Source organism: Rattus rattus, chromosome 1 (assembly GCF_011064425.1).
Source record: "Rattus rattus isolate New Zealand chromosome 1, Rrattus_CSIRO_v1, whole genome shotgun sequence".
Classification (NCBI taxonomy): domain Eukaryota; kingdom Metazoa; phylum Chordata; class Mammalia; order Rodentia; family Muridae; genus Rattus; species Rattus rattus.
This window is the reverse complement of record NC_046154.1, coordinates 27,883,850-27,907,882: the sequence shown is the minus strand read 5'-3', so window position 1 is coordinate 27,907,882 and position 24,033 is coordinate 27,883,850. Positions and strand designations below refer to the sequence as shown.

Below are 24,033 nucleotides of genomic sequence, written 5' to 3'. Positions count from 1 at the left end.
GGGTGTGGGTGACCGGAAGCAAGAACAGAGGAGGCTCAGACAGGAAGGGTGGAAGCCAGGTCGCTGGGCAACAGGAGAAGAAGCTAAACAGGTTCCCTGCCCAGGTGGGCGGTGACAACTCTACCTCACCACTAGGCTAAGGAGTGTGACAACAACCTGCCTTCCCTGTGACAAGGGGAAAGTCCTTCACCCACCTAGAACAGAGGTTCTTTGTTCTACCCCTCCCCCATGCCACAAGCAAGGCCCAGCCCAGCCCCTGGACTGAGTGCGTTACTGACTGATCTGGGGCTAACAAACTTACAACCACAACCACTTTTGGTTTTTGTGGGGTTTTTTGTTTTTTGTTTTGTTTTGGTTTGGTGTTTTTATTTGTTTGTTTGTTCGGGGTTTTTTGTTTTTGTTTTGGGGGAGGGTCCTGTTTTGTAACCCTGGCTGTCCTGGAACTCACTTTGTAAACCAAGCTGGCCTGGAACTCACAGAGATCTGCCTGCCTCCCTGACAAATGCTGGGATTCAAGGCCTGCGCCACCACACCCGGCAAATCGACCATCTCTATAAATACACAGGTCACAAGGAACCCCCTGGGCATTTGTTCTCCTGAAGGAAAGAATAACACGTTTGCTGCTCTGACAACCTCACACAGAGAGGATCAGAGACAAGCGTATCCTCCAGACCCAGCCTTAGTGAGAGAGCCTTCCTCAGCTTCACACAGACTGGCCTCCCCCTGTCCCACCTCACCCCGGGAAATCTGTCTAAACGGCAATGTGACTCTACCATTCAGCAGGGACCATCCCAGCATCAGCACACAACTTTAGGCCTTCTGCCAGCTCAGTCTCCCGGTGGCTCCTCTCTGTCTGTGGGATAGCCTGGTCTCCCCACAGACCCTGTGTACCATCCTGCCCACACTATCTCCTCACTCTCTTCTGACCCCACATGCCCTTGGCACCCCAGTTTGTACTTGCCCTTGAGCCCCTCATTCTTGGCCTTGTGTACCTCAGCAACTGTCACTCCTCTCTCCCGATGCTTCCTGCTGTTTTCAGGATGTCTGCTTGAATTGCTATACTCCCCAAAACCCTGGGGTGGCTAGGAGGTGGCTGTGCCCAAGGCAAGACTGTAGTCAGAACCCAAGCAGACCTTCAAAGAACTACCTAAGGCCACACCCACCCACGGGCCACACCCACCCACAGGCCACACCCACCCACAGGCCACACCCACAGGCCACACCCATCCACGGGCCATGCCATCCACAGGCCACACCCATCCACAGGCCACACCCATAAGTGGGCGGGACACATGACCCGCAGTGCAGTGACAGGAACCTGTCTGTGACCATCACACCACTGAGCATCTCTGGCTGAGCCTGGTGCACAGGCCGCACTCCTTGAACCACTGCCGAAGCCCCTGACCAACTAAACTAGGCAGCACACTTTCCTCTAATCATTGAGGAGCTAGGTGCCCTGGCCTCCTCAGAGCCAGGCAGGCTTGGTGGCTCCAAAGTACAAGTCCTTTCTCAGGTATTTCAAGGTCCAGGAATGTTGTGGGTCTTCTCTGGCCTCCCATGGCATCAAGCCCAAGGACCACTGCTGCGCTTGCTTAGAGGAGGGTATGGTGAGGTCCAGACTATGAATTCCGGCTGAGGGGGGCAGAGGGAGTGGAGTTCCTGGGCAGACACCGTAAACAAGGGTCCTGAGGCCAGCCCTGTCCAGCTCATCACCCTCTCCAAGACCCTCATTCCAGGCAGGCCCCAGCTCCTAGGTTGGCTAAGGAGGCGTGGGGCCTCACACCAGGGCTGAGGAGCTCAAGACATGGAAAGCACACATGGATACAGGCATGTTTATTGGGTGAAGTCTTAGAGACTCAGTAAGGCACATGGTCTAGGAAGGGGGTGGGCTCTGGAGGCCCGGAGCACAGGCCTTAGTGTATAAGGTGGGTACCCCCCTCAGCTGAGCAGCTCTGGACCACTCTCTCCTTTCAGGCCCTCTTCTCGGGACCCTAAGAACAGGGGTTACTTCTGTCCCAGGGGTGAGTACCCATGACCATGGTCAAAGGAAGGTGGGGCTTGGATCAGACAGAGTACAATGTCCCCCAGACCCCGGAGGCACTGAGAATGGAGAATCCTGACTCGGGCAGGTCCTGGAGGAGAGTGGGTAAGTGTGGCCAGCGGTGGGCTGGCCCTTGTTGAGCCCCAAGGCACCAGGTAGGCAGGCTGCAGGGCATTCTCAGCTGAAGTCTCTGTTGGGCAGGAGCAGGGGTGCCACCAGGGTCCACAGGTAGAGGAACAGCCCTGCCCAGCTGGCACAGATCTTCACCCACACCGAGGTCCACGTGCTAATCATCTTCCGGGTCTCCCCAGGGCTGGAACACACCATCGGTCTCATGAGCCTGGTCCCCAATCCTGTGACCTCCGTCTTGTTCCCTGACCCAATGAGCCAGGCCGAGACATCTAAATTCAACCCTGGCTTTTACCCTGTAACTCCAAGCCCTGTGCTTCACATTGGAGACACCTGACCTATGACCCTGGATCACAGACCCAAACGACCTCAACTCCAGCCTTGACTCTAGTTTGAGGCCTTGACTTGACCTGACTCCTGGTCCCTCCCTTTGTCACCCTGAGCCAGGCCTGGTGATGCACACCTATAATTCCAGCACTTGGGAGGCAGAGGCAAGAAGATCAGGAGTTCAAGACCACCTTTCACTACAGAATCAGTGTGAGACCAACCTGAGCTACGTGAGACAAAAGTAAAACAAAAAAGCCCAAGGGTCAGTGGCCCAGGCCTGAAACCCCAGCCTCCCAGGAAGTGGGGCAGGAGGATCTCAAATTCAAGGCCACATAGAGAAGCCCTGTCTTTAGGACCTTGTCACCGAGTTCTTTGGCTCCCCATCCCTGAGGATTGATGAACTTAACTTTATCCCTGCATTTCCCCAACTTTGGTTCTTGATCCAATAACTCGGCCTTGGCCCCCAACCTTATGACTCCAACTTCAGCTCCTTGCCCCTCTGCTGTTTTTTTTTTTAAGATTAATTTATTTATTCTATATAAGTACACTGTAGTTGTCTTCAGACACACCAGAAGAGGACATCAGATCCCATTACAGATGGTTGTGAGCCACCATGTGGTTGCTGGGATTTGAACTCAGGACCTTTGGAAGAGCAGTCAGCGCTCTTAACCACTGAGCCATCTCTCCAGCCCCCCTCTGCTGGTTTGATTGCCTCTGAACCTCAGTGTTTACCAAAGGACCTAGTCCCAGTGTATATGGACAAACTATGGCTCCCCAATAGTCCTGACAAAGTTTCTTTGGCTCTCCTGGAACTCACTCTGTAGACCAGGCTGTCCTCAAACTCACGGAGATCCCCTCTGTCTCTGTCTCCTGAGTGCTGGGATTAAAGATATGTGTCAACACTGCCTGATGACTCTGACCCTTAATTCAGACTTTGAGTCTGACTTTGAGCCCCATCCTAATCCTGCCCCTCCATGCATCCCTCACCGGACTCCCCCGCAGTCCAGGCCTGGTTTGCAAACATAGTCGCCCTGATCATCCCAGCCTTGCCTCCTAACTGTCCCCTTTGGCCTCTGAGCAAACAAAACAGAAGCTGGGCCAAGAAGGCACAACAGGGGAACTAAGGCAGAGCAGGGTTGGATTATGGGGATCTAAGGCAGACCCTGCCACCTATGTTCCCAAGCTCCAAGCAGAGACCGGGACACCCAGGAGCAGCTGGAGGAAGCACACGGTGAATCCACCTGGGGCTGGCTGGGCCCTGCCACCCACCAGGCCGCTGCGGCATACCTGTACCAGTTGGTAAGTGTCATCATGACATGCAGGGAGGCCAGCACCAGGCAGAAGTGGAAGAAGGAATAGCTGTAGGTGACACCGTCCTGTTCATTGTCATAGGTTCGGCCGTCACCAACGGCCACCTGCTGCTGCTGCACCATTTCTGCTGGACACTCCTCTGTCTGCATCAAGCTGTTCACCTGACGGTGGTCAGAGGATCGCAGGCTGTGGGAGAGGAAGGCAGGCTGTTAGGGCCACTCACAGAGATGGACGGACACAGCAGGGTGTGGTCCCACGAGCCATGGGACTGGTCACAGTACTAGGTGGTCCTGGCTCCTTCCCAGGAACCAACAAACTGTTCAGACCCTCAGCTCTACTCCAATTCCTTATGTCCCCACGTAAAATATACCCTCCATGAACCCTGGACTCCTCAATGTGTCTCACGAATGCTCTGAACGGGGTATAGACTAGTATTTCGGACCATTCCCAGAACAGGTGCTAGATACTGAGTACGGAGTACTGAGTACCAAGTACCAAGTATTGAAAATCACCAAACCAAGAACTGGTTAAGTTTTTGTCACAAACTAGGGTCTTCTAGGAAGAGGGAACCTCGATTGAGGAATTGCCTCTATCAGAACAGCTTCTAGGTAGTCTTTGGGACATCTTATTGATTAATCGCCAAAGCAGGAGGAGCCAGAAGGACCCAGCTCACTGTGGGTGGTGCCACCACGGACAGGTGGCCCTGGACTACAGAAGAAAGCAGGCTGAGTAAGCCATAGGGAGCAAGCCAGAAACCAACGCTCCTCCACAGCTCCTGCCTCAGCGTCTGCTTCCTTCCAGGTCCCCAGCTTGAGTTCTGTTCTGACATCTTTCCACGATGGAATGGTTGTAGCCTGGAAGCGTAAGCTGGGGTAAATCCTTTCCTCCCAAGTTGCTTTTGATTGTGGTATTTATCACAGCAATGGAAGGAAATTTATACAATTGTTTTTGAGGATAGAGAGTGTATGTGTATGTGTGCCTGTGTATATGTGGATGTCCTTGCCTGTAGTAACATTGTATGTGTGTTCACACGCATGCATATATGTGCACATGTGTGTGTGTGGTTTATGCATGTATGCATGTGTGTGTGTGTGTGTGTGTGTGTGTGTGTGTAAACACTTGTGTAAGCCAGATGATGTTAGGTTTCTCCCTCAACTGCTCAGCTGTTTTATTTTTCTGAGGCAGGGTCTCTCATTGGTCCTGGGAGTTGACATTTCAGATTCACTAGGTGACCAGCAAGCTCCTGAGACTGCCCCTGTTCCCACCCTGCAGGGCAGGGGTCACAGTAGTGTGCTGGAGAGCCACGCTCGGGCCGTCACGTTCACACAACCGTACTCTATCCACTGCATCATCCGGAACTCTGGTTGTTTTGTATGACCGTCTCATGTATTCCACGCTGCCCCGGAACTCAGTCACGATAGAGCCCAGGCTGTTCTAAACCTCACAGCAACCCTCTCTCCTGCCTCTGCCTCCCAACGGTTGGAATTACAGGCGTGGGCCATGTCTGGAAACCTGAAACTTTATTAGTCTTAGGGATTTTGTTTTAGCGATTGCTTTCATGTTTATGGAAAAGAAGGCGGGGCAAGGGGGCCAGTACCAGAGCACTGGCCTATCACAAGCAAAGCCCTGGCCAAATCTCAGCATTGAAAAGAAAGCCAAACCATGCCATAGGCTGTCAAGGTGGCTTGGTGAGGTAAAAGGGCTTGGTGCACAAGCCTGGTGACTGAGTTTCCTCCTCAGAATCCATGTGAAGGAGGGAACAGACTCCACTGACCTCCACATGTGTGCTGTGGTCCATGCATTTCCACACACACGTCATGCTCACATATGCAAGGAGACCTTTTAAAAGGCCTGGACTTTATTTTCTGGGTGCCGGCCTTTCCTGGGCTTTCCATTGGCTAATGAAGGAGTCAGTGCATTAGACACTTGGGAATTTCCTTTTGATTTGAGTTTTCTCAATCTTATTATTTTCTACGTGCATTGGTGTTTTGCCTGCTTGTCTGTCGACACAAGGGTGCCAGAGCCCTTGGAACTGGAGTTACAGACAGTTGTGAGCTGTTGCGTGGGTGCTGGGAATTGAACCCGGGACCCTTAACCACGGGAGCCATCTCTCCAGCCCCTTACTTGGAATTGTCTACAGCTTGTGTCTTAATACGTTGATTCTTTTGCCGTGTCTATTAGTCCATAGCATTGTTTTAATGAATGGTATAAGGAAAAAAAGTTTTCACAAAAAAGAATAAACAGGACCGGGGACATGGCTCAGAGGGTCAAGTCACCAGCTGCCAAGCTTGAGGACCTGAGTTCAATCCCCGGGGAGAGAGCCAACTAAAAGGGCCATTTTCTTGATTAATGATTGATGTGGGAAGGCCCAGCCTCCTGTGGGAAGCGCTACCCCTGGGCAGATGGGCCTGGATTGTATAAGAAAGCAAACTATCAAGCAGTGTTCCGCCATGGTGGACTGTGATTGAAATGTATAAGTCAAACGAGCCTTTTCCTGCCATGCTGGATTTGGTCGTGGTGTTTACCACAGCCGTAGAAAGCTCCCGGTCCTCCCTCCCTCCCCACGCAGTACCCCTCCCAGAGCACAAGCCCGTGGTACCTAATGAAGAAGGTGCACAGGATGAAGATGACGAGGCCCACAATGCTCGGGGCGTCCCACCACACTGTGCTGTAGTCCTCCAGGTTCACCTGGCCCGTCCCGTTCTTAGTGGGCAGGTGAGGGTTGCATTTTTGGTCTGAGAAAGGAACACAGACACCTTGAACCTTTAGCTGACTAGATCTAAGAGTCAGGGGACTTTGAGGACAGGCAGAGAGCTGACTAAAGAGGATAGACAGACAAGCAGGCAGACAGTCAGACAGGCAGGCAGGCAGGCAGGCAGGCAGACAGACAGACAGACAGACAGACACACACACACACACACACACACACACACACACACACACACACGACCTTTTAAGGCCCAGCAGCACATGGCAGATACAATGAAAGACAAACAATTCCAGGAGCAGATGAGACCCTCATGCTCACCCCTACCCCCACCCCACCCCACCCCCCACCCACACCCTGTGCCTCTGGGTATCCCAGACACCTGCAATGTCCCTCACACTTCAGGAGGCCGCACTGGAGTAGCGGCCTGACACACACTCACCAGGGACGTTGGATAGGGCAGACCAGGTGACAAACATTGTATACAAGGTTACGACAGAAGCTTGTAGCAGACCCGAGTTAGGCTGGGCACTCTGGCAATAAAAGTTCAAAGGTAAGAGCCCAGGCCACTCAGCCCACCAGACCACCCACCGCTCCTTCCCACCCCAAACTGGAGTCCTAATTCTTTCTCCTGAAACCCCATGACCAGCACCCTTTCTTCTGTGAAAGTTCAGGTCAGCTTCTCCTGTCTGCTCAGTTTCACTTGCCCATACCCCACTGTCACACCCCAGACACCCCGACACTCGGCCTGCTCTGTAAACCTCTTGCCCTTCTGTGGCTTTGAAACCAGACATATTGCTGGCCCCTCTGCCTGGGGGTGGAGGTGGGGGGCTTTAGAGAGGGAAATGAGGTCCTGGGCTCCTGCTATGGTAACTCATGCCCTACCAGCTCCCTGCCTGTGATCCACGAAGCTCTGTAACTAAACTCCTTTCGTTTGGCCTTGAGTCCTATTGCTGGATTTCCCCCGACTCCACACTCCATGCACAACCTCGATTCGAATCCCAGCCCCACTGTTTACTAGCCTTGCTAACTCTCCTCTTCTTCTTCTTCTTGCAGAAGGGTGTGTGTGTGAGTGAGTGACGGTGTGAGAGAGAGCGTGCATATGGGCGAGTGTGTGAGTGTATGTGTGTGTGTGAGTGTGCACGTACCTGTGTGTCTGTATGTTTGTGTGTGTATGAAAGAACATGAGTGTGAGTGTGTACATGTGGGTGTGTTTGAGAGTGGCTGTGTGAGAAAGTCTGCATGTGTTTGTGTGTGTGCACATGCAGATGAAGGTCAGAGGGCAACCTCAGCTGTTGTCCCTCAGGAACCATCATTGCCTTTGTTTTTTGAGAGACAAGGATTCTCAGTAGGACCTGGCGCTCACCAATTTGACTGGACTGGCAGTCCCTGCCTCCCAGCTCTTGGGTTATAAGCACACCTGACCTTTCTGACTTGATGCTGGGTATCTGGACTCTCACGCTGGCACAGAGAGCACATTACTGAGCCATCCCCACCCCCTTTTACTCCTTTAAGCCCATTCATTTCTTAGTGAAGCAGAGATGACAATCTGAGGAGTGAGAGACACAGGTGACAGGTGCCAGTAACGGCTGTCTCCTCCCCTCCTCCTTCCTGTACTTCCTCACAGCAGAGCCTGGTGACAGCAGGTGTCCACCCAATGAGCCCCATGTGCCCTTCACAGGCTCCAACCTTCACCATGGGAAATGAAGGCTCTGAACAGAAGAGAGGCTCCCAACCTCTGAACTAATGAGCACGCGTGCACGCACACACACACACGCACTCACACACACACTCTCTTACTCTCTCTCTCACACACACATACTCACACACATACGCACTCACACACACAGATCTCACACACATTCACACACTCACACCACACTCCCACACATTCACTCACACTCACACACACTCATACACATTCACTCACACACACATACACACTCACACACACACACTCTTTCTCTCTCACACACACACACTCTCTTACTCTCTCTCTCACACACACACACACACTCACACACACACACTCACACACACACACACTCACACACACACACACACACACACACACACACACACACTCACACACACACACACACACACACACACACACACTCACACACACACACTCTTTCACACACACACTCACACACACACACTCACACACATACACACTCACACACACACACTCTTACTCTCTCTCTCACACACACACACACACACACACACACTCACACACAACTTAAGCTACCTGTGAACGCTGAGATCCAAACCGGGAAGTCCTTGTGGGTATATTCAGGGGTTAGGGAGACTCTCTAGAGAACAAAGGACCATTCTGCCAGTCCTGTCCATTGTCACAGAGTGTCTGGGACAGGATGTCAGGAAATTGCACCCCATTCCCCAATACCTCCATTTGAACTCCGAACATCATTTTTCTTGACTGGTACAACATTGGTTACTATAGCAACAGCTGGAGTCGGCTTGAAACCTATCTGCCTAGTCAGAACTCCATCCTGACAGCAACCCTAAAAGGACATTCTCCACTTCAGGAGAGAGGGGCACAGCACTGTTAAAAGCACTTCCGTAGGACTGGAGAGATGGCTCAGCGGTTGAGAGCACTGACTGCTCTTCCAGAGGTCCTGAGTTCAATTCCCAGCAACCACACGGTGGCTCACAAGCATCTGTAATGAGATCTGGCGCCCTCTTCTGGAGTGCAGGCGTATATGCAGGCAGAACATCTGCAAAAGGCTTTGCTCGCCCAATGCGCAGGCTCACCTGGACCTTGGGCAGGACAGCAATGATGGAGACGCAGACACAGAAGGTGAGGTTGAGGCCGATGAAGACCTTGCCCTCGTGGCAGGCACCAGACTCCGTGTAGTAGACGAACATCAGCGCCACGGCGGCGATGGACAACAGGTAAAAGAGGAAGGTGAAGAAGAATAGGCCTGGGCGAAAGGGCACAGAGCAATGCTCAGGTGCAGGAGGCAGAGGAAGGAGCACCGACCACCCAAGCTGCTCTCCTACCACAGGCCTCAGTTTCCTAACATACGGAGTGGCTCCCCACAGCGCCTTCGTGAGTTCCTTCCCAATCCAACCCATAATGACTTGCGTGCTATGTGGAGGTGACGCTGAGTGCAATAAAGACTAACTACGCTGTAGAAGACATCATTGCTCCCCTGTCATTCAAAGGCATTTGCAGGGCTGGAGAGATGGCTACAGATCAGCACTCGAGAGCACTCTTCGCCCTTACAGGATTCAGTTCCCGACACCCACATGGTGGCTCACGACCATCTGTGACTCTAGTCCCAGGGGATGCGACAGCCTCTGCTGACCTCAAGACCACATAGAATATGAGACCCAGCCTTTATACATCGTTATATGTTTGATCTCTGTCTAAAGACAACTTCGACAGTCTTGTAGCTTGAATGTGCTACAATTTTGTAATCTAGAAAAACAGTTAACGACGACTAAGCCAGCAATAAACCCAGGCTCCAGTTCAAACTCAAAACATTCCGTTTTCTAAATTAGTCTCGTTGATCCGGTGGTTGTTGCTGCTGCTGCTGCCCCTGCTGTTGCTGTTGGCTTTGAGATGGGGTTTCTCTATGCAGTCTTGGTGTCCTGGAACTCACTCTGTAGACCAGGCTGGCCTCGAACTCACAGAGATCCGTCTGCCTCTGCCTCCAGAGTGTTGGAATTAAACTATGTGTCACCACGCTGGGACCTTTATTGTGTTTTTTGAGAGGGGGGTGTGTTTCATGTAGTTCAGCCTAGCTTCCAACTCACTATTTAGTAGAGGCTGGCCTTGAACTCTCCACCCTCCTTTTCCCACCTCCCAAATGCGGCTTACAGGTGTGAGTATCATATCTAGCTTCTTTACCTTTTTTTTTTTTAACACAAAAAGCACAATGTCAGTTGGGTGGTGGTGGCACATGCCTTTAATCTCTTTAAAATTATTATCGCCCGTGTGTGTGCGCATGTGTGTGTGTGTGTGTGTGTGTGTGTGTGTGTGTGTGTTGATGTGTGGGGGCGCATGTGCCATGGCATACATGTGAAAGTCAGAGGACAACTCTGGATTCTCTGAGGGGTCTCTTCTCCCACATTTATGTAAGTTCTGGGGACCGAATTCAGGTCAGTAAGTTTGTGTGACAAACACTTTCACCTTATTTGCCACTGTCATAGTTAACTTTAACTGTTAACTGGGCAAAGCCTAGAGTCACTTGAAAAAGGAGTCTCAAATGAAGAGCTGTCCAAATCAGATTGACCTGTGGGAAACCAACGTCTGCGGGAGATTGCCTTGCTTATTAATTGGTGTAGGAGGGCCCAGCCCACTGTGGGCGGCTCAATTCCCTAAGCAGATGGTCCTCAGCTGTGTAAGGCGGCTAATTAAGCATGAGCCTGTGAGGTGCCAGCTAGCAGCATACTTCTGTGGCTTCTTCTTTCCTTCCTTTCTCTTCTTTCTTTTGTCTTGAGACCATGTTCCTTTAGCTGTCCTGAATGCTCTGTAGAGCAGGCCAGCCTTGAACTCAGAGGCCTGCCTCTCCCTCCCAAGTGCTGAGACTAAAGTCATGTGCCACCACCACCCAGCTCACATTGTGCTTTTTTGTGTGGGTTCTGGGACTATAAACTCACGTCATCATATTTTAGAAGAGCAATAGGTGCTAGCCCAGCCTTTCTTGCAGACTTACAATAAGTGCCAGAAATTCAGCAGGGCAATCTGCTGCTAGGATTTCAATGACCAGACACCACTTAAAGTATACTCAAGTCCCCACCAAAAGAGCCTGGCCCATTTTCTGCTGCGTGCAGTCTGTCCTACAGAAGCTACTGACCTCACCCCCCTCACGGTCCCTCGGGCAGCTTCCCACAATCAGTCTCTTCCTCCACCTCTCCCCAGACTTCCTCCACTCCAGACCCCGATACGTGAGGCACCCAAGCCCTCAGCGTGGAGGCCAGCACGGCACTGACCTGCGTACCAGGCTGGAGAATCACACTCCTCGGCCTTACACAGCCACCGCTGATTCCAGGAGTGAGCAAAGTCAATGAACAGGATCAGCTGGATGAGGATGAAGAGGAAGGAGCCCACGACGCCAAAGTAGAACCAGACTGTGGGGAGAGGGCTGTGAGGCAGGTGGTTGGGGCCACAGGAGCAGCTGTGAGGACAGCAGGTCCCCAGGGTTTCCAGCATAGCTTCAGTCAGGTGTTTTTTCTCAAACACACAGACTCATCCAGTTGTCCCTAAATCCATACTCTGCATGGGGGACACCCAGAAAAGTAGGGTCCCCCTCTCTTGGTTTGGCCAAGTAGCGCTCATGACAGATGGTCCCCCAGACCGAGTTACCCGAAGGCGTCAAAGCCAAGCAGCAGGATGCTATCTAGTGAAGGGGATGTGGGGGACCAGCTGCCACCTGGAGTCCATGAGATGCCAAGGCAAAGAGCCACCCACCCTACCACCCACCCACCACCCTCCTTGCTGCCCTTCCCCTCCGCTGTCCCTGAAGCCACCTACTCTTGGGAAAGGAGCCATCAGGGATGTAGAAGGCACCCACGGTGATTCCCACAAGGATCAGGAATTTAAAAAACCAAAACCTGCAGGAGAAACGAGGAGAGCTGAGTGGTGGGTGGCAGGAGAGTTGAGTGGTGGGCCGCAGGGACATACAGAGCCAAAGCAGAGGCAGCCTAGAAACTCCACCCCCGCAAGAAACAGGGCGGGGGACAGGTGAAGGGCCTTCCTGGGGATCTGATAGACATAGGTTTTTTCCCTTTCTGAGAAAAAGCCTGGAGCTCAGGTCAGTGAGCAGAACCAAGCAATGAGACTGTTATTAAACTGCTGTGTGAGCTCAGGTAAACGGCTACCCTCTCTGAGCTTTTCCCTCATTTGAAAAATGGATGCGAGTAGGGGTTGGGGAGATAGTGCAATTGGTGAAGTGATTGTCCTGCAGGCAGGACGACTGACATTTCATCTCCAGTCATGACATAAAAACCCAGACATGCTTGTTCCTGGGGCTGGCTAGCCAGGCTAGGAGAACCAGCCCCAGGGAGTGTGGACGGCTCCTAGGAACAGCTGAGGCTGACCTCGGGCTTGTAATGGGTGGGGTCTAGAGATCTCTGGGTCAGGAATTGGGGAGAAAAGCCCACAGGGCACAGGGGGAGTGTACCAGGGTCACCCCTCACCCATTCTGGATGGCTGCTCGCGGGTCCCGGCTACTGCGGACGCAGATCATTAACATCATGAAGAGGAAGAAAAAGGCTGCTGTGGCAAAGCACATACGGTAGACAGCGCGGAAACCCAGCAGGGAGCCGCAGTCCAGGGGCCCCTGCAGGACCACGGGTTGCTGGGCCCTGTCCTCACACACCCAGGGCAGCTGCGGAGACAACAGGGAGGACTGAGGACCCCACCCACCAGAACCCTGCAGTCTCCCATCAGGTCTGAGCCTGCCTCCGTCTCTAAGGCCTGTTTCCCATCCCGCGTTGGTCTGAACACTAAGAAAGGCCACCCAGGTGCCTATCCCATCACGGCTCCCGCCTAGGTGACCATTTCCCTGACGCCCCCGCCATCACCACCACCCCACTCCCATCACCTACTCTGTTTGAATACTGCGACGTGTGAAGCCCTGCTTCCCAGAACGGTCTCCCCCTCCTGCCTTCTGTAGAACACCTAAGAAGCCCACGGAACCCCGGGAGAGTCGGTCTCTCGACGGACTCCGCAGGGATCCACACCTATGCACAGACCAAGGCAAGATTCCCACCCTGGGCTTCAGCACTCTCGGGGAGACGCACTCCCGGGACCTGCCTGTAGAGGGCAGCGGTGACGAATAGGACTCTCCGCGGAGATCCACCCTGTTCAGGTGTCCTCCTACCCCAGCCACCGGCACAACATCAGTACCAGGAACTTCAACCACCTACCTTTGCCTGTGGAGGGCGGAACGGTCCGGGCGCCTCCCTAGCCCTTTCCAGACACTCACCTTGTAAAGCTGACTCTCCACTCCAGGGCTCAGCATGATGATAGACACCAGCACCCCCAAGAAGAGGAAGCCGGTGAAGAGGAGGCGGCTCACCGTGGAGTTGCGGGTTGAGGGGCAGCAGCTGCATAGGATGCAGGGTGCAGAGCCACAGAGGCAGGATGCCTAGGGAAAACAGGAACCGTAGCCTCATTAGTCCCTTTCCCCCACGTGAGCACGCAGCACCCCCCACCCTCCAGCTGCCGCATCCGAGTCTTCAAGTCTGTAATGAACCCATTTAACCTTCTAGCTAGGGACTAAAACTGAATCCATGCAGGACCACAAAGCCCATAGGCAGAAGAAGAGGGCTGGGGACACACTCTTTATCGTTAAGGGGGGGAGGAGTGGTTAAAAAAGAAATCCAGGGGTTGGGGATTTAGCTCAGTGGTGGAAAACTTGCCTAGGAAGCACAAGGCCCTGGGTTGGGTCCCCAGCTCCGAAAAAAAACCCCCCCAAAAAAAAGAACCCCCCAAAAAGAAATCAGAGGGCCAGCTGTCACTGATGATTGTCATCTTCCATAAAACGGGGTGGGGGGGTGTCACAACGGTAGTCACAGGTAGTCCTGAGAATGAAGCAGGGTGTTTAAAACTGGTTTTTGTTTGTTTTTAAAGAAATTTTTAAAAAAATATTTATTTTGTGTATGTAAGTCTTCAGACACACCAGAAGAGGGCATCAGATCCCATTACAGATGGCTGTGAGCCACCATGCAGGTGCTAGGAATTGAACTCAGAACCTCTGGAAGAGTAGCCAGTGCTCTTAATCTCCAGCCCTGTTTGTTTTTTAAGGTGTATTTATGTTATGTACATTTGATGTTTTGCTTACATATACATCTGCAGACCAGAAGGCATTGGATTGGATCTCTTAGATCCAATGGTTGTGAGCTGCCAGGTGGTTGCTGGGAATTGAACTCAGAACCCCTAGAAGAGCAGCCAGGGCTCTTAACCACTGAGCCATCTCTCCGGCCCTGGGTGTTTAAACTGTAAATCCCAGCCAGGTGGTGGCTCATGCCTGTAATCCTTGGGGCAGGAGGATAAAGAGTTCAAGGCCAGCCTCAGCTACGTAGTGAGTTTGAGGCCTACCTCAGTGACATGAGACCTGTCACAGACAGACAGACAGACAGTCAGACAGACAGAATGCAAGCTCCTTGAGAGCCCTGTCTCTTCCTCGGTTCATTTTTCTCTACGACTCTAATGTTCTTTGTACCTTCCTTGTAACAAGGACGGACATTTATTTATTTATTTATTTATTTATTTATTTATTTATTTATTTTGGTCTGCTTTGTGTCACAGGATCAGACCCAGACGTGATATCAGGAACCTACTAGAGAATCATAAACTACGTGTTCAATGAACTTGAAGTGTCCAGCAAGGAACCAGATGCATCTAAGGCAGGCACTCAAACACTGGGAACTGAGACTTCTCTGCAGCTGTGTTTTGCCTGGGGCTGACCTCATTCTGGGCAGCAGGTGGTGATGTAATGCTTCCCATCACCCACCATCCAACCTGCAGCCTTCCTGGGCTGAAACCACTGAGTGAGTGACTAGGGAGGCTATACCATAACTGAGTCACTGAAGGGGAGACTCTCTCCTCTGGAAAGCCAGTCCCTTCAAGCACAAACCTTGAGGAAACAGCCTCCCTGGCCAGCCACAAACAGTCCAAGTCCTCACCCAGTATTTAAGAACCCAAGAGCAACAGTCTTTGGTGGATCTTAAGACCTTACACCAAACGTTACCCACATTTAATAAACTATTCAGGTCCACTTCTGTGACAGAGCTAACCAGGCTGGTTTTGACTGGGTAATGGCAAGTCTTAGAAGGCCTCCTTGAGGAAGTGATGTAAAGGACCTAAAGGACCAGGAGGTAATGCCAGGGCCAGAGGGGAAAGCACTCCTGCCCCAGGGCATCAGAGGAAGAAGTATGGAGGAGGCATGGTGTGTCCTCTGACATGCTGGTGGGACCAGACATGCAGCCTGCCCATGGGACCCTGGTTTTCATCCACAGGACAATGGGCACCCTCTGAGGGTACACAGCCCCAAATGCAGAAACGACCTCATCCACAGCATCAACTTGGCTGACTGAAGCTTCTGAGGCTCTGGCTCCTCTGAGAACTTTCTGGATATGTTTGGGGCACAACCCTCTGTTGCTGCCTTTCCATCTGCCTCTTCTCTCAGACTGAAACCGTCCTGGGAAACTCTCTGTCACTAACAAGGCCAAAGGCAACAAGGATGCTGAATGCCGCACCAAGACTGTTCTCCACAGTCCAAGTCACAGGCTCCGCCCTTCCCGCAACTTCCGGCCACACCTTCCGGTTGTTCCCTGAAGCCCAGCCTCCTAGCTATAGCCATCTTGGAATGAGCCTGAGAGATGTCTCATTTTACACATGAGGATGATGAGGTTAAAGGTTAAAGGGCTTAGCACAGGTCATACAGCAACACCTTCACAGCACGGAAGCTGGGAGACAGAAGTGATCGGAAGGGTTAGCTGCGGGGCCGGTGGAAAGCACTCTATCCACGCACAGCACACTTCCCGTCTGAGAAAGTGAAACCGATGCAGGGCACAGCCACGCATCCCATAATTCCCAGCACGCAAGGGTCTGAGAGCTAAGAAAGAGGACCATTAGTTTAAAACTAATCTGGGCTAAACAGTGCATTTGAAGCCAGCCCACTCACCCCCTTCACCACCCCTAAAAAAGTGTCATATAACCGAGGTCTGTAAGTCAGCCCAGGAGACTGTGCTGCCACGGGCCAGGCTTTGCACAGACACACCGTTGCCCAGCCTAAGGCTCCCAGATGAGAGTGCTGTTTAATCTCTAACCTTGTCAGTCAAGCAAACAATCCCTGCTAGGCTGGAGGAAACCCCCTCCCACCTCACATGTGTGACTCCACCTAGGCCCCACCTCTTACTCGGTACACTTTCTCTTTGTGACACTTGGAATGGACACGCCACCAGGTTCACTCAAGATGCAGCTTCAATTCGCTCTGGTTCATAGAGGTCAAAACCCAGATGCTCCTCCCGGGGCTCCTGATACCTGAAACCTCAGCGTGTCTGGAGCCTAATGCATACCCAGAGGGCCCAGGTTAAGAGAGACACGGGCCCACCACAGTGCTGCCCAGCACACAAATCCACCCCATTTGATCTGCCAGACACCCTGGCTCTGTCTGGACCAGTTTCCACTAGATCCGCTTCCTAATGACACACTGGTCTCTGGACAGGAGGGAGACCCATGAGCTCACAGGAACACCGGAAGTGCACTATGGGGCTGTCCCTGTCAGGAAATAACAGGAGGAAGCTGACAACCAGGTGCCTGTCATTCACATCATGGTGTTCCACAACAGGATTGTTCTACTGTGGGGGCAGGTAGGGGTGTGTGTGTGTGTGTGTGTGTGTGTGTGTGTGTGTGTGTGTGTACATGTGTGTACTCGTGCACGTGCACGTGAAATTAGATTATCATCTGCTGATTTCACAAACATAAAAATAATAAAAGTTCTAGCCAAATGCGGCGTGAATACCTGCTATTCAAGAAGCTAAGGCAGAAAGGTTGCAAGCTCAGGGTAGCCTAGACTACAGGGTGAGGTTGAGGCTAACCTGGGTGACTTACTGAGATCTTATTTCAAAGTAAAAAATAAATGTTAATGTCTGAAGACACAGCCCAGTAGTTAAGTGCTAAGTTGACACAAGACTTAACTCAGTCTTCAACCCTGCAGAAACAGCGCCGTTTGGTTGGTTTCAAACTTGCTCTCTCTGTCTCTCTGTCTCTCTCTCTCTGTCTCTCTGTCTCTCTCTCTCTCTCTCTCTCTCTCTCTCACACACACACACACACACACACACACACACACACACACACACACACACACGTGGGTGTGGTGGTGCATGCCTGTAAACCCAAGCACTTGGAAGGCAGAGACAATTCAGAGCCAGCCTGGGCCCCACGGGAAGATGTGTCACAAAATAAATAAATTCCACCGCATGCTACAGCCTGCGTGACCCGGTTCCGGTTGACATACTCCAAGCACAGAGGACATGCACGGTATAAGGAACCTGCTGAATTCATTGAGAGGGGGTTTCGGTGAGCTGGCGTGGGGACCAGGGACTGAAGAGTCAACATGCACAGGGATTTCAGTCTGCGGAGGTGAAAAGACGCTGCAGACGGTGCTGGAAATGGCTGCATTTCAGTATGAACAACTGTAATGTTCTTGAACTGTAAGAAAACTGACTAAAATGAAGCCAAGGGAGGCCAGGGCAGGAGCCCCTTGAGCCCCTCTGCCTGAGGTCAGTCATGGTCACACACTGAGCCCTGGCTCAAAGGAACTAGTGGCTGCCTTGTCAGTCCGTGTGGGTTTTGTCAGTACAAAGCGGAAGGCCGTGATGCAGCTCAGCTGCTGCCTGACTTGCACAATGCTTTGGTTTAGACCCTGGCTGAGGTGGTTCACAGGAGGAATAGCTGTTCAAGGTCATCCTTGGCTACATTGTGAGTCTGAGGCTAACCTGGGCTACGTGAGACCCTGAAGGAGTGGGGAGAAGAAAAAAAAGTGAGAAGGGAGTGGGAGGGGAAGGGAGAGGAGAAAAGAGAAGAGGAAAGGGGAGGGAAAGGGAAGGAAAGGTGGGGTGGGGTGGGCAAGCTGTTTCATCTTCCTGAGCCTGCTGCCCCAACTGGGAATCAAGACTAGAGCTCAGAGGCACCGGGCACTTGCCTTGTGCACGATGCTCTTGAGTTCGATGCCCAGCAATGCAAACAGACCAAGCTGGAGGTGATAGCCCATGTGAGTACTCCCAGGACGTGGGAATCAGAAGCAGGAGAATCATGGGTTCAAGACCACCCCGAGCGATGTGAGACCCTGTCTCGAGAAAACAAAGTACCAAGAAGGAAGGGGGATAGCAAGGGGGGGAGAGAGGGAGAAGGACAAGACAGCAGAGACAGCACCCACAAACTGCACTGTATCTTCAGGACTTCTGGGTTGGCTGGAGTGGTACTGGGAGGTAACCTTTCCTCAAAGTTTACACCACGGAGTTTGGATTTCCCCTCAAAAGTTATAGGAACTCACTGCCAAGAAGCGTCGTGACAAAACTGTGGCCCCAGAAGGAGGAGGCAGATGGTGGAGGAGGGGTGGAGAGCGTCACTGGCTGCTCTGAGTCACCCAGAAGAGAGAACTGACACCAGGAGACAGGATGGCAGTTATCGCCGAGTGCCAGAACTGACAACAGCCACTCTGACAATGCCACTTGCCTAGGCTGGGTCATTTAACTAGGACTGTCTAAGATAAGTGACAAGGCCCTTAAAGACTAAAACAAAGATCAAAGACCCCAGTGGTAGGCGTTATACTGTATAACCTGGTATGATTTCATTGCTATTTAAAAGCCAAAAAACCTGGCACAGGGATGCCCTCTGTAGCCTCCACAAACTACAGTTCCCACTGGCTGAGCCCCCTCAGCCTCCAATCACAGAAGGAGAGGCAGCTGGATGGTCCCACAGCTCTCCAGGGTGGTTCCTGAGCCAGCTTGGTCCTAACTCTTTCAGCTTTGATCTGGGGAAAGCATTCTCTCTCCCTCCCTCCCTCCCTCTCTCCCTCCCTCCTTCCTTCCCTCTTTCTCTCTCTCATCCCAATCCCTGGACTTAGTGTCCTTATCTATGAAATGGGGTCTTGGGAAGGACACTAGCCAAGCTCAGGGTCTGCATGTAGACAGCTCTGAGTTTTGTGGTGTCTCTGGTATCCCCAATTCCTCATTGGCAGTCTCAGCAACTCATCACTGTGTGTTGTTTATGGCTTGGCTGCTACCCGCCAACTTAATGTAAAATGTGTCCCTGCACCCTCCCAGTCCTGCTACACAGGTGAGGGGTGGGTCCCATTGTTCCTCCGATGGACATGGAGAAGATTATGTGCGGCCCACAGTGGGCAGATGGGAAGATGCCAAGCTGGGGTTTAAGCCCATGCCTTGTACAGTCGCTCAAATGCACAACCCTCCCTAAAAACCTGCAGGCTGTCCAGGCTGTGTGATTCACCCTCTGTGAGCCCAGTCTATCCCCTCCTCTAAGGCAGGACTCACCTGTCCAGTGCAAATGCCAGGCAGAAGTGAACATCTGGATCCCAACCAGGAGAACACAAAATCCTCCCAACAGCACCAGAACACCCAGGAAAGTGGTTAAGAGTGTGTTTCCTGGGGTCAGCTGTAGGCAACAGATGGGATCATTTGCATTTTCTTTTTATATTTTTTCCCACCGGAAACTTAAAAAAAAAAAAAAAAAAAAAAGGGGGCTGGAGGGTCAGGAGTTAGGCACCGGCTCTTCCAGAGGTCCTGGTTCAAGAACCACATGGTTTCTCCAATGCCCTCATCTGGTGTGTCTGAAGGAACCTCACATATATAAAATAAATAAAATCTTAAAAAAAAAAAAAAAAAAGAGTTTTCAGCTCCATCAAGGACCCCCCAGAACCCACAACAAATCATGGGTCTCATGAACACCTGTAACCAAGCTTCTAGGCAGAGTGGAGACAGGAGGATAGCTGGAGCTTGCTGGCTTCCAACCTAAGCCAAGAAAATATGAGCCCCAGGTTCAAGGAGAGATCCGCCCCCAAAGGAAAAGGTAGAGAGGACATCTGACACTTTCCTGGCTTCTGTAGATGCACATGTGTGCATGCACACAATCACACGTACAAATAAATAAATCTTTAAAACCTTCACTCCCTCGGGGCAAGTTTTCCTGGAAGCAGGGTGCTGCTGGCATTAGGGAGCATCCCACTCCACCACCTAATACTGTTCCACTGTGAGGGAATCAGTGAATCTCGCTGATCCAGCTTCTCCATCAGCAAAATGGAGATGGGTTTTCTGAGCCAATTCCCAGGCACAAGACTCAAGCTAAGGACGCTCAAAAACTTCGGGTCCCTCTTTTTATTCATTTAAAATGTAAAATTTTAGTTTTTGGTTTGTTTTTGAGACAGGGTTTCTCTGTGTCAGCTCTCACTGCCCTAGAACTCACTCTGTAGACCAGGCTAGCCTCAAACTCAGGGATCCACCTGTCTCCGCCTCCCAAGTACTGGGATCAAAGGTGTGAACCACTACCACCACCTGGCAGGATCCTGCCATCATTCCTCAAGTGCTAAGATTATAGGTATATACCATCATGCCTAGTTTGTGCCATACTGGGGATCGAACCCAGGGCTTCGTCCACACTAGGCAAGTACTCTACCAAGGAAGTCACAAACCCAGCCAGAAATGGAAATATCAATCATGACACTAGGGTCTTCTGTGGAGATTAAATGAAAGGACACATATACAGAGTGACAGTTACTGGTGATCGTCAATTTGACAGGATATAGAATAATCTGAGAGACGAACCTCCAGGCATGTCTATAAGGAGGGTATAACCAAGGTGGGTCGACCTATGTAAATGTGGATGACAACATTCCATGGGCTAGAGTCCTGGGCTGAAGGAAGAGAAGGAGACCTGAGTACAAGCATCTATCTCTCTCCACTTCCTGACTGTTGGGGCCGTGTGACCAGAGGCCACAAGCTCTTGCCACAAAGTCTGTTCTGTCTTACTAGACAGAACCCTCCACCTAGGAGCCAAGATAAACCCTCCCTTCCTTCAGTTGCTTTCGTTGGATATTTTGTTGCAGCAAGGAAAGTAAATATTTATAAATAAATATCCTTCTTGCAATGCTGGGCCTAAGTCACAAGGTAACTCAATTCTTGGGTGCGGACCTATAATAAGGACAGAGTGAGCGGTAGCCTCTGTTGGCATGATCATCTCTGAAACAGGGTAGCAATGCCAGAGGGCTTCAGGAAGAATCAGTGAAACAGGGTGATCCGGGACCTTAGTACAGCACCTGGCACTCTAAATGTCAATGAAAACAAAGCCAGGGGCATCCTTTACAGATGTTAGACACAAAGTAGCTTCCAATTCCACCCCCAAGAGTGCGGTGGGGGTGTGGGTAAGAGAAGACACCTGGACCAAGAGTGAGTTTTTTTGTTTTTTTTTTTTTTTGTTTTTTTTAGACAGGGAATATATATCCCAAGCTTGTTTGAAAGTCACTACGGAGTGGAAGCCGATCTTGAACTAATGCCTCTACATTCTGAATACTGAGGTGGCAGACATGTGTCTTCACTACATCTGGCTTCAGACTCTTAAAAATCATTTTAGATTTTTTTTCATGTGCATGCTTACAAGCACGCAGTGCCCAAGGCGATCGGAGAGGTCATCACATACCTTAGAACGGGAGTTCCAGATCGCTGTGAGCTGCCATGTGGGTGCTGGGAATCCAACGTGGATTCCAACTGCTGAGCCATCTCTCAGCTCCCTGGCTTCAGATTTTAAGCCTGACTGAATTCCCTTGTGCTTTCACTGTGCAACCGAGGGGAGAGAGCTAACTCCCTGTAGGCTGAGGATCTGAGCGAGCCTGGCTGGCCTCAGCTCTGTAGACTGCAGACTGGGTGACTCAGAGCAGTTCTTGGCTCTGCTCTCCAGATGGAATTCTCCACCTATGTCTCCTCCAGGGTGACAACAGCTCCCACAATGCCCACTCGCTGACACACAGGAGCTGGGGGGTAATTTCCACCTCTTATCTGTCCATATCAGCAAGGGTATACCAAGGGAGGTACTGAGGTAGCCTTCTGCTCATGCATTCAGAGATAAAGAGCTAAGGACTGGCAGAACTGCCCTCACAACCCCTCTCCCAGTAGAGCACGGGTAACCAGGCAAGACCAGATGGGAATCTTGTGGCCTGTGAGTGGGAAGGTCTCCCCCCTTAACCAGGAAGCAAACCTGTCCCAGGAAGGGGTATGGGCATCAGGAAGCAATAGCCTTACTCTCATCTCAGGGTGAGGCACACTTACACACACACACACACACACACACACACACACACACACACACACACACACACACACACACACACTTCAGTGGAAAGAGAAGCCCAAGAGAGGACAAGAACAGTGTCCAGGGACCCACTCCACTGCCTCCCCAGACTGAGCTCACTCTCAGAAAATGGCTACAAAGCAAACCTCTAGATGCCCAGCTCTCGCCTGGGCACCCGCTTCTAACACGCACACAAATCGGGGACAAAGGATGTAAGTCCTTCAGCAGCCAGCCAGAGCCCCTCTCCGCCCCTCTTTGTGTGGGGCCAGAGGGGGAGGGAGCTGTCTGAAAGAACCTCAGATTTAATGAGGGGAGGAAGGAGAGGAAAGGGGGCTGGGAAAGGGAAAGTAGGGGCCTCCCACCCTGGTATGGCTGAATCCCCTCCCCTGTGCTGGTTGCTGCCCCAAAACAGAGCTGGCCACCGGCCTGGTCCCCAACACTGGCGACCAGGTGGGTACACACAACGTCCCTCGATTTCTGGGTCTTCCCAAATCCAAAGTTTGGCACAGGTAGTCAGTGACAACCGACACCAACCTCGCTCAAGAGAGGGGTGGGAGAGGGGGGCTTCTTCCCACCCAACCCCCATCCCCTTTCCATCTTGAGCTGGAGGGGAAGGGTCCAGCGCTTCCAGGGAGAGTGCCCTAGAGTGAGCGGGCCAGACTGCGCGCCGAGAGAGGGTGCAGACGGAGCTGGTTGTGACGCTCAGACAGACAGACAGAGCCCTAACCCCAGAGAAGTGAACGGGACAAACACAAAAGAACAGACTGAGCCAGGCGACAGGGACAGACAGAATGACGGACGCTCTGCCAGAAAGACAGAAACGCAGGCACAGTGGGGCTGGAACCCTGCCAGTTACACAAAGAGTCCCGCACCCCTGAGAGAGACGCGCCACGCACCCGGGGGGCGCTCTGAGCTGGGGAGCGAGCAGTGGCCGCGGGGCTCCCCGCACCCGCTGCTGGCCTCAGTGTCCCGGTTCCCTGAGCGGCGGCGCCCAGGGCGCCGCGCCGCGCCCCACCCCTCCCCCGCGGTCACCCGATCCGCGACACCAGCTGTCCGGCGCACCGCGGCCAAAGCGGAGCGACTGCGGGATGAGGATAAGAAGGGCGCCGGTGGGGTCCCAGAAAGGCAAGTTTGGAGGAAGCAAAAAGAAGAAAGTACTTGGAGGAAGAAGGTAGAGAGAAAGTGAGCGGGGTCGCGGCAGGAACGGGGTGGCACTCACGCAGCTGAGCAGGGAGCAGGCCCCCAGACAGGCCCCCATGGCGGTGCGGGGCGCGGGGCGCGGGGCACCAGCCTCGGATCCCGGATCCGGTGGGACTCGGGGCGCTTTGACTGGCCCCACCCCAAGCCCATCCCCTCCCCGGCCCCGCCCCACCTGCCGAAGCCGTTCGTCACTTTCCGGCAATGCTCGGGACCTCGTAGGACTCACCTGGGACAGGTGCTGGCGCCAGACTTTACCTAAAGAGGCTGAGATGGGGAAAAGTCCAGCAACAACAGGGCACAGCCCAACCCGACTCTGAGCTCGGATTGTATACTGAACCAAAGCAAGGATTTGGAAATAAATCTGGATTTGAACTTCACCAGGGCCATTATGTGACCGACTCCAGAATACTGTCACTGTTAAAGGATGTAAGAAGTGGTCTTTCTTCCCTGCCGTCCTTGAATCTTGGCATAAAA

The 24,033-nt window shown here is 52.3% G+C and overlaps 1 protein-coding gene across 1 annotated transcript; it reads right to left on the bottom strand.

The window, feature by feature from the left end:
- Positions 1-1,818: 1,818 nt before the first annotated feature.
- On the bottom strand, positions 1,819-23,718 carry Serinc2 (serine incorporator 2). The gene is made up of 10 exons (XM_032897013.1): positions 23,579-23,718; positions 13,478-13,639; positions 12,687-12,877; positions 12,022-12,101; positions 11,481-11,618; positions 9,294-9,463; positions 6,958-7,048; positions 6,408-6,543; positions 3,785-3,994; positions 1,819-2,354 (listed from the first exon to the last, which is right to left on the bottom strand). Exons 1-10 carry the CDS (start codon positions 23,615-23,617, stop codon positions 2,219-2,221), a joined length of 1,353 nt encoding a protein of 450 aa, XP_032752904.1. The 5' UTR covers positions 23,618-23,718; the 3' UTR covers positions 1,819-2,218.
- Positions 23,719-24,033: the final 315 nt, after the last annotated feature.